Source organism: Echinops telfairi, unplaced genomic scaffold (assembly GCF_000313985.2).
Source record: "Echinops telfairi isolate 266 unplaced genomic scaffold, ASM31398v2 ScPeMD7_7467;HRSCAF=8505_1, whole genome shotgun sequence".
In the NCBI taxonomy this organism is placed as follows: Eukaryota; Metazoa; Chordata; class Mammalia; order Afrosoricida; family Tenrecidae; genus Echinops; species Echinops telfairi.
Window position 1 is genome coordinate 42,076,637 of NW_022111368.1, and position 11,018 is coordinate 42,087,654.

An 11,018-nucleotide genomic window follows, 5' to 3' on the forward strand; every position below is an offset into this window, starting at 1 on the left:
ACCAGTACGTCATACTGCCTGGTCTTAAAGCCAGCCTTTAGGGAGGCACCCAAACGCATTATTAGATCCATGGCAGTTTTCCAAGGGCAGTTGTTTCTGGAAAACGTTCTGGAACTCTTCTAAAAGTGTTCAAGTTTGGGAATTTCCAAAAGTCTGTTTAGTTCTCCACTGGTATACATGTAACCCATCTTTTCTGTCCCCTGGCCACTTCCTCTTCTATAGCTTGGATACCGCACTCCTGGATTTATTAAAAGATGCTATCAGACAGGACAAGTAAATGCAAGATCCCCTGCCAGTCCTTTCTGCTTCCTTTCTTTAAATAACGGACTTTATCGAGATCACACCCAAACCAAACCCACTGCTGAATGAGGAGGCTTGCTAGCAGCAGCGGTGCAGTGCCTGTGTGCTAACCACAAGGTTGGTGGTTTGAACCCACCAGCCACTCTAGGAGAGAAAGACGCAGCTGTCTGCTTCTGCAAAGATTGCAGCCGTGAAGCCCTAAGCTGCAGTTCTCGCTGTCCTGTGGGGCTGCTCTGAAGACGGATGGGCCTCGGGTAGCATGAATGAGGTCCACGGGTCAGATCACACCTACTGCCTCCGTGCGGATTCCTAAGCATGAGTGCTGGCCTGCGGTCAAAGCAGAGAGCATGCTTGTTCCTACAAATGCACCCTGGAGGGACGTGCTGTGTACAGTGTGCGCCCAGCGGTTTCAGCAAAAGAGCCAGAGAGGAAATTACAGCCTAAATGTGAGACAGTGTTATCAACGGGAGGATCTAGGACTTCTTGGTGTCATTTCTGTAATGTTTCTGGCAAGTTTATAATTCTTTTAAAATTAAAATAAACAGCGTCTGAATGGCTCTTCCTCCCCAGGCTCTGACTTCGGCGAGGACACTCCCAGAGCCGGACTACCAGCCCACCCGCCGCCCCTCCGAGGGGCCTGGTGCCTTTCCTGGTGCCCACAGGCACAAGCCTGCTGGCACGGCCATCTAGGCACCACACTACCTTCCCGAGGATGGAGCTCCTCACCCAGACCCTCCCACCAGCCTCCTCTCTGCGGTCAACCTCCCCACCCCAGCCCCACTGGCAGGGCTTTCTGGGCAGCTCGAAACTGCCCTCTTGTTCCACTCACATCCTCTCTCCTCTGGTCCAGACTGTGCGCGGGCTTTTCACCTCCCCTTTTCCCGTATCCCGGCGACTCCATAGCCCCACCCCTGATCCCTACATCCCAGTCACTCCATTGGGTGGGTGTGCTAGCCCCACTCCTGCCCCCACCCAGGTGCCTGCACACGGACCACTCGGCCTCTCATATGACATCACAGAGAAGGTTTTGGCAGCCTCTCGGACCCTTGCAACTGGAAGATGGGGCTCTGGCCTGGATGGTGGTCCCCCAGTGCCGCAAGGGCTCATCTATGATGCAGACGGATAGTAATCCCTTAGGCTTCCTTACTGGGTTCTTTTGAGGATGGGAACATCTAAAGTACTTAGCGTGCGATTTGGCCCAAGGGAAGTAGCCAGTAAAAGGCAACCATTACATCCCTTCCTTGCTCCAACTTTCCCAACTCCTGAAGCAGCCCTGGGTCGACTGCCCTTTCGCCCCACACGTCTTGGGGCGGTGGCACCTTTGTCGCTGTAAAATCTGGTTCTTAGCCAGCTCTTCTCCCCCTTGGAACCCTAGTGGCATAGGGGTTATGCACTGGGCTGCTAACTACAAGGCACAAGGTCAGCAGTTCAAAACCACCAGTGGCTCTGTGGGAGAAAGACGAGGTTTTCTAGTCTCATAAAGAGTTACAGTCTCGGAAACGCACCAAGGCAGCTCTACCCTGTCCCAGAGAGGGTCACTATGAGTCAGCATGCCCCCCACCCCCCAAAGCTGCTGCTGACATTCACGGAGCATTGACCCCAAGCTTGATACTGTTCTGAACACACTACACTTGCTGACTCAGTTTTTCTTCACAGATAAGGCAGATCCTATCATTTTCTCCATTTTACAGATTCGGAAAGTGAGGCACAGGGACATTAGTCACCTCTGCTGGGGACAAAGGCCCTAGGTGGACACACTATCAGGTCATCACTTGCACACCCAAAATACCCCAAACGGATCTTGTCATCCCCCCGCCCCTCCCATCCCCTGCGCCCTAGAAATCCCATTGTCCCTCTGACAGAATCACACTGCCAGCGAGTGTAATGTACCGTCAGGCTAGTTCTCAGACACAACTGCTAGCTGCAACTTCCTCTTTCTGCTTCATACTTCAGGGTCTCATTGTTAACTCCGCTGAGCCTGGGTCTGCACCCCTCGCCCCTCCTGCCTTTGAGCAAACCCACAAACTGTGGCCCAGCATGCTGCGGTCCTGGCTCTCCCACCTCTTCAGAGAGAGAAGACCCTAAAATATAGGAAGAGCTTCCAACATATCCAAGTATTATTAAAACAACTCTACCTCTGGGCATTTCTCCAAGAAAACAACCAAAGGGGTACATTTCCACATAGAAGAAATTGAGAGCGTTTCAAATACTCAGCAGTGGGCAAACAGCTGGCTAACTTATGCTGGAAATGCACGGATGAGAATACAGAACACACTGGCTTTGCCTTTGTCAGTCGGTTCCCACGTAAGTGGAATTACTTCTTTTTGTCTTCCATTTAAAAAAATTATCCATATCCTTATAAAACCAATCTTTGAACATTTGAGAGTAACATGACCTTGTGAGCATTTGTACAGAACAAAACTGGACCCCAAGCCGCCAAAAAATTCCTCGTGACTGATCATTTGTGCTAGGGTGGTTTTGGTTTGTCTTAGATTCTTCCGAATTCTTTCCAGTTTCTACAATGAATACATTCTGCATCTACGATCAAGCCAACGGTTTTTAACCAGCTAAGCCAATAATAACCGGCTGTCTACTCAAAGGCCTTGTGTGATTTTTGTGTGTCTGCTACGGCTCCCAACACCAACCCCCTGCTACAGGGCCGGGCCCTGACTTCCGTTCTCGGGCCACCTCTCCCCATCGCTACCTAGCAATAGCCTTCCACTTTTGCTGGCCTCCTAGAGCTGCATGTCCCCCAAAGCCCCACCTTCTCCGGAAAGTTATTTGCCAATTCCTGCATTCCACCGAATACTCCTTAAGCCTAGGTCCAGCGTACCACAGTGTGGGGAACGTGATCCTTCCTTTCTTCCTGGTTCTAACTTCACAAACATTAAGTGCCTTGTGGGCAGGGGCCTCGAACTGCTTCCTGTCTCACTGTATCTGGTACTGCACTGGCCTCCAAGCAGTGAACCTGACGCTACAGCAGGAAGGTTGGATCGTGAACACTGTACCTTATCACAACGTCAAACTGGTTCAGGGCGTGACCCAGTTCTAGCCCATTCAGTATTCCGCCGTTCCCGATGACCACACAGCGCTTACAACTCTTGGCTGCTAGGTGTTCGGGAAAGTTGTGCTCTGGCAGGATTTCCAAGAGGGCCTGGACTTTGCTTGAGAACTTCTGAAATCCAAAAGGAGGGCCATACTTGAACTTGGCTTCATTCATGGTGGCAGTTGGCCTCACAAAGGGCAGCAAGTCCACACTGTACCGGTGCCCAAACAGCTGTGCCATGGACGTCTTGGCAAACTTGGGGCGGCATTCCCGATGCAGGGTTTGCTGGGCGTATCTCTGAGCTCTCTGGAATGGAATCACACAAGCTCGGTTTAAGGACGCTCAGGCATTCGAAGGACACTCCGGCCGTTGACAGCACTGTGTCCTTGTGATGTCTGACAGCAAGGCTCCTGTCTCCTTTCATTCACTGTTTAAATTTCCTTAGAGGGTAAATTTATGTTCAGAAACAGGAACATCGTATCTGGGAGAATCAAATGACAGATGAAGGCACTTCACAAGACGGTTTTATCCCTCAAAGCAGGAAGACATGACACCCCCATCCCCAACCAGCCTTCTCCAAATGATTCAAAGTAAAGAACAGAACAAAACAACCCACGACTTTAACGTGTTCAAGGTTTTATGTTCTTCCTATCTGGCAGGATGAGGAAAAGGCTCAATTTACTAATAGGGGTAATAAGCTTTCTACAGTCTAGAGCAGAGCTTCCCAAAGTTGGGGGTCCTTGACGGGCACCATGCAAGGGGGCTGCAAAAGCAAGACACCAACACTTGAGGCTGGGTGATGGGTTAGAGTACAAAAGGTTTTCACCACAGGGAGGCACGGATAAATTTTTCTCTCTGAAGAGGGAGGTGGAAGACTCAATGAACTTAGGAACTGATCATCCAGAGCAGGGGTAGGCAAACTCTTCGGTATGCACACGTGGCTCTGAAGCAACACTGAAAAACCTTAAAGGGTACTATTCCGATAACGGTGATCTCACGTGTTTGTAAACTCTATCGATGGCTCTCGAGTAATTTTAAGTTATTGTGAGGGACAGGATGGGCTCTTCCATCTCAACAATTTGCCGGCCCCTGGCCGAGATCAAAGGCAGCTGTACGCATCATCCTGGAATGATGTCATGTGAACAGCGGGCCCAGTCCGGCGCCCCTGCCCAGCATGCTGATGGTCTGCATCAGCCCGGAACCGTGGATGAACCCAAAGGACACCTGCACAGCTGAGGGAGGTGAGCTGGGGTGGGGGTGGGGGGTGGAGGGGACACAGGGCCGATGTCCAGGAGCGGGGCCCCCCCCCACCTGGTTTCTTCCAGTCTGCAGGCTCAGCAGGCTTGGCTCTTCCTAAAACCTCTCAGCAAAGCACCATCGTGTGTGTGTGTGTGTGTGTGTGTGTGTGTGTGTGTGTGTGCGCGCGCGCAAGGGTATAGTCCTTATTTACCGACTCACATTTAGGGACTCTCCAAGCGTTTCAGGCCTGCTCATTATTAATAATTATGTGGCATTTCTGCTCCATAGCGGCCCTACTGTGCGTGCCAGAGTTGAACTGTCCTTCATCGGGTTTTCGGGGGCCAGATCTTTTCTTACCCCCAGGTGCCCCTTAGCGGATTTGAACCTCCCATCTTCCGGTTAGTGGCTGTGTGCATCAACCCTGAAGAGGTTCCTCCTGCTTGCTGTGAGAATTAGCTCACTTCTCAGTTCAGGAGCCCCGGTGGCACAGCAGTTACGCAGGCTGGTCACAAGGCCAGGGGCGGCTCGATCGGCACACACACAAAGAGCGCGACAGACTCGGAAGCCGAGTGGCCGGTCCATCCTGCCCTCAGGGTTGGTCTGTGCCAGAATCAACTTGGTGGAAGTGAGCTTGGTTTGCGGATTTCCAGGTTTGCACCGATTGTGTTTTTCCTAGTGTTTTGTTATTCTTATGATCAGGATCTTGTGTGTATTTTGAAAGGACTCATCTAATCGATTAGAGCAGACATATTTCTTTTCGATTTAATTAGAGTTTCAAAGAGTTACGGGCACCTACTGAAGGGCTCCTTGCTTCCATGCCGCGTCTGGATCTGGCCACATTTCTGAAAAGAGGAGCTGGTATTTCGAGAGGCCCAGAGGTCAGGCTGCCGACCCTCTGAATAGCACTGCCTCCGTTGACCCTGTCACCGTCTGCGGCACCTGGCACAACAGCCGTGCATCTTCATCCGGGCCCAGGGTGGCACAATCAAAAGGGACCAAGCTACACCCAGTGGGCTCTGCTGGCAAAAGCAGCATACCCGTGACAACACCAGCAACAGTAGGTGATCCAAAGGGGGGGAAACGAGGAACAGAATTTTAAGTTCTCATGGAATCCAGACTTTCTGGAGTCCCCAAGACTGGATAAACCCACTTAACTATTGCCCTGAGATCATCTTTCAACCCTAAACATAAACACCCACATCACAGGCGTGCGCCATTCAAAGTCCACATGTTGCAAGGAGCAGGGTCTGATGGGATGTCCTGTGAAGACCGAGACCTGTGGGAGCCTGCATACAGGTGTTCTGGTCAGAGGCCAGAGAGGGGAGCACCAGCAGGGCAGCAGGGGGAGCGGTGGGAGAGGAAGTGGGTGCAGGGAGCAGAGCACACCCGGTCCCAGCAGCTCCCCTGCAGCCGCTACCTGCCTGCCAGACAAACCCCAGAGGCTGTGCCCAGAGCCACGCCCCTGCCTCACTGGCCTGACTCACACCTCTGTGTGGGTCTGCAACAGTCTGCATTTGGGCCTTTAAGGCCATTAGGGAGAAATAATGAACAAAGAAGGGCTGCTTCCCTTTAAACAAACAAACAAGCACACAAAACAATACCTTAAGAAACCATGGGGGAGAAAGTCTAAAAAAAGAAATAAGAAACCATGGATACACGTGCAAATAGAAAGACACTGTCCAAGCTCAGTGGTACATACCAGTATAGAAGAGGGGCCTTCAAAGAGTTCATGGAAAAATGGAATGAAAGGACACTGGGAGTTCCCAAAAATCTTTGAAACCCCCTCGTGTGAGATTAAGCAGACAGGAGACACCTGAGCGGATGATCCAGTAGGAAGCTTAGGGACAGTGAGCTCATACTCCCGGGAGCAGACCAATCAGGAAGAGCAGGGGAGCTGCTCGTACGACTTGAAGGGTGTCCTCGGTGCCACCGGGCTCTACGTGTGGAAAGTGTTGAGTGGGGTGAAAGCCTTCTGTTTGTGTGCATTTTCAACAGCAACACACATGGAGTATTCAAAAGGCTAACAACCCCCGTGTGTGAGTCTGGGTAGACTAGAGAAACAAATTCATAGACACGCATATGTGTATAAGAAAGAGCTTCAAAAAAAAAGAAAGAGCTTCGGATACAAGAGCAATTGAATATTAAGAAAATAGCCCAGCCCAGTCCAGATCAAGTCCATAAGTCCGACATTAGCCCATTTGTCTGGTACCAGTCTATAAATTACTCTTCAGACTCATGCAACACATGCAATGACACCGAATGCAGGAGGAAGCTACAGGCCAGCGAGTGCAAAGTCTCATGGATCCAGTGGTGGTGGAAGCATCTCAGCGCTGGCAGGGGTCTCCACATAGCTCCTTCAGCTCCAGGGCTCTAGCACAGCTCCCTGTGTCTTCTCAACAGAGGTCTCCCAGGGAGTGTGTGTGTGTCTTGCCTCCAGTGAGCTACGTACCTCCTTAGGGCCTTCAAGTGAGGTCATCAAGCTGTGACCTGATTGACAGGCTAACCTCCACCCCTTCACTCTGAATTCTCAAATGGAAAACACATTACGTAACTCCCACACCCCACAGGAACACACACCAGCATCTTCAAGAGGAAGGCCGAGTGAGGAGAGCGCTCTCAGCAAAGGGCGTGCTGCTGCCTGACGGCCCACAGGTGAGGCTCAGCACCTGGCAGGCACCTGCAGTCGTCATGCAGGTGAGGACGTGGAAGGAGAGGGACCACCCACACTGCACACACCTGTCTCTGCACCCTAGGTCCACAGGTTATGGGCAGCAACTCTGCGAGAGCAGAGGGTGCAGCTTCACTGAAGAGCACCCCGCACGTCAACCTGGTCTTACGCATTTCCTGGGATGGCGTCAAGAGAGACCTCTTGAAGGAGTCAAGAGTAGAAAGCGGCAGCAAACAAGCTGGAAACGGGTGCTCAGAGGCTGCCAGACTCTCTCTTTAGAAGTTTAATTTGGGCCGGGGTGAAATTTCATTCCTTTTCCATACTGGCAAAGAGCTCCGGTTCAGGCTTCAAACTTAATGTCCTTGACCATGAGCTGCGCACTCGGCTTGGCAGTCATCTAATGGTAACCCCTCCTGTGCCTAACTCACAGCAAGGGCAAGCGATGAGTCCCCAGAAAATAGATGTGGATTTGCGTGCCCCGCACCAGCGGTGTAATGCCACAGCCGTTTCTTCTTTTCCGCTGCACTGACTTGTTTAGACAGGCTCGGAGAGAGGCCTCAGAAACGGTCCTCAAACGGGAAAGTGCCTCGATGTCTCTCCTCTCTCAAAGCTGTGAAAACCAAACTCCCACCACTGGACACAATCTGATCACGGGACCCTACAGAACAGGGCAGGACCGCCCCATCGGGTTTCCTAGGCAACACAGCTTCACAGAGGCAGACTGCCACATCTGTCACCCCGGGAACAGCTGCCCCTCTGGCTTTCAGACAGGTGCTCAGTGTGTCACTGTGAGACACAGCCTTCCTGCGTCCACGGCTCGGAAGAATAACGCCTCGGGAGAAATGCACCTTCCAGGGCTGCGATGAGACCAAAGGAAGACCGGAAATATCACAACATTTCAGCAACAGAAATACCACAAGCGGGAGGCTGGAGCAAAGAGAAATGTTTCTTTCCAGAGGTCAGGAGGAAGATGCTGCTGGAGCTGTCCTTAGTGCCCACTGATTAGGTTCCAGCTCACCACGACCGTCGGGGCAACAGAACGAGAGACCATGTTCTGTACGCACCAGCCTCACAGCACGGGCTGCTCCGCGCCCGCCCAGTGTGGCAGCCAGTGTGCAGGCAACCTCGCGGAAGGTCTTCTTTTCTACCTTTCCCTGAGCCGCTACTGAGCACGCTGTTCCTCTCCGGAGACTGGTCCCCCCGAGTGCCTGAGACAGGTCTCTACCTCCTCGTTTCTAAGGCGGAGTCTAGCTGTACCTCATCCGACACACGTGTGTACGCTCTTCTGGCTACTCGCGGCATATGCAATGTTCTCCGATGCATCCGTTCTCCTCCAGCCGTCCTGATTCACTGCAGGCACACATGGCAACGCCGCCACCCAGGCTGGGGTTTGGGCAGAACCGTTCCCTGGGGTTTTCGGTCGCTGGGGTCTTTCTGAAGCAGATCACTGGCTTTTCTATTGAGGCCCATCAGCCCAGTGCTCAGGGACTAAGAGACAAGCATGTTTGGTCCAAAGCTTGATTCGGTGTTTAGATTATGGTTATGCCTAGGGTTTGGGCTCGATCCAGGGCATGGCTTATTGTGACGGTTAGTCTTGGGGGTCAAGTTAGGCTTAAGGTTTAGGCTTAGGGTTTTTGTGAGAGGTTGGGCTGGGGCGAAGCCTAGGGTTTGGTCTAGGATTAGGATTTGAGCGACAGTTGCAGTTAGTATTAAGGGGAATGTTCATCGTTTTCGTTAGGGATTGGCTCGGGTGACCCTTACGGCTTGTTCTTGTGTCGGGGGAGGGTTCGTATGTGAGCTAGTGTTCGTTAGGTTAGTACCAGGCTTCCGGTTCGTAGCTGAGTATTTAAACGCCTGCATGAGGCAGGGAGACCTGGGAGACGGTCAGTGGTGTGTGGACTCGCACAGGCAGCCAGGGGAAGGAGACGGGCAGTTAAGAAATGGATGAAGAGTCCTGAGGCATATCAAGTATGTCACACAAAGTGTCATCACTCTAGGCCTGGCCCAGGAGACAAAAGCCAGAGACAGGATGTCTCACAACTCTGCCCAAGTGAGTGAGGAAGGCCATGCACTAGAAAGGGGCGGGTGCCTGCCAGGCCCGGCAGACTGGGAGGCCAGGGGGAAGTCCAAGCAGAGGACAGGCACTGGGCACATCCTGCCCGAGCGGAACAGGCGGTGTTGAGGCCAAAGAGGTGAACTGAATCAGGAGCATCTTCGAGGGCGAGGTGGCTCCGGGTCAGCAGGATGCGTCCTTTGCTGACAGGCTTTCTCCCAGGAGTTCCAAGGGCAGCTTACAATGGTGGTCTTTTAGCTGGTTCCCTCGATTGCTCGCTCTTATAAAAACCTTTTTATTGTGAGTCCGGAGAAAGCCCACAGAGCGATGAGATGAGTTCTTCATTCAACGATCCACACACATCTTGCCTGGTGCCACTGGCCGTCACCATGACCACACCCCCCCTCCCCCCACTGCTTGTCTCTCCCATGCCTTCCAAACTCCACCCTTCCGAGCTCAAATGGCTGAGCTCCTGTTTATTAATAATTAAGAGACCTGTCTATTACCTGGCTGAAACAGTCATGGGGCGAGTTCCCTTCCAGACTCGAAGGGGGGCCAGGGTTCTCCCCGTCTGCCCCACACCTCTCTCCCACTCTACTGAGGGCCCTCCAACGGGCCCCCCCACTCTGCAGCACCACGTGGCAGGGCAGGACCGCCCCCGTGGGTTTCTGAGGCTGTCCTTCTTGTTCGTTTTTTGTGATTGTATTGGAAGAGTTGTACAGTCATCACCACAATCAACTTCAGAACACTTTCTTCTTGTATGTATTATTAGAAACCTGTCACTCTTTACGGGAGTAGAAGTGTGTTTCTCCCCTGGAGCGGCTGGTGGTTTCGAACCACTGGCCTTGAAGTTAGTAGCCCAAAGATTAACCCACCACACCACCAGGGTCGCTGTGAGTGGGAATCAACTCGATGAAAGTGAAGGTGAGTCCCTTCAGAGCAGTGGCAGCGGCAGCCAGACACCAGGCAGTTGCTGGAAGACTACTGGCCAATTGTGTCCATGCATCTTCAACCGTCTTCCGTCTACCTTCCTCAGACAGGGAGAGAGCAGTGGCTGAGCTCCAGATGGGCATCCATGAGCCTTTAAGACCCCAGCCACCAAAGCAGGAGGCACATCACTAACTCCACGGACTGTGCTAGGCCACTGACGTTGCCGTGTCCCTGGTAAGGCTCTTTCCACTGACTTGTTTATAGCTGGCAACACCGTAAAAGACTCAAGCATTTAAAGGCTGTACAAGGAGCCCTATTGTCGCAGAGTGGGTTACGCACTGAGCGGCTAACCCAAAAGTCGGTGGTTCACATCCACCAGCAGCTCCATGAGAGCAAGATGAGGCTTTCTGGCCCCTTACAGATTCATAGCTTCAGAAACCACCAGGCATAGTTCTACTCTGTCTCACAGGGTCAGTCTGAGTTGGTGGTGGCGGGTTTGGGCATTTGTCTGTATTTGATCCAGACGAGAGCAGACACCTGAGAATACAAATCAGGACCAGCACCGTTTTGCGTACATTATCTTTCTGCACTGTTATGCCGACCCCATTACATAGGTGCTGTTACCTACAGGTTCATAGAAAAGCAACTGGGACTAGAAACTAACTTGCCGAAGGTCTTGCTGGTACTGAGAGGCATTTAGAACGAGCCTGGGCTGTATGACTCACATCTGAGCTCGCTCCTCTCCGCACCACGCTGCTCTTCTCACTGTGGGCCCCGGCACC

General features: G+C 52.3%; 1 protein-coding gene across 1 annotated transcript in view; it reads right to left on the reverse strand.

Annotated features, from left to right (window-relative positions):
- The window catches only part of ST3GAL5 (ST3 beta-galactoside alpha-2,3-sialyltransferase 5), a 48,611-nt gene that overhangs the window by 5,766 nt on the left and 31,827 nt on the right, over nt 1–11,018 (reverse strand). The window contains exon 4 of the mRNA XM_045283962.1: nt 3,309–3,652. Within this exon, the coding sequence (XP_045139897.1) occupies nt 3,309–3,652 (344 nt within the window). The remainder of the gene's footprint in view (nt 1–3,308; nt 3,653–11,018) is intronic.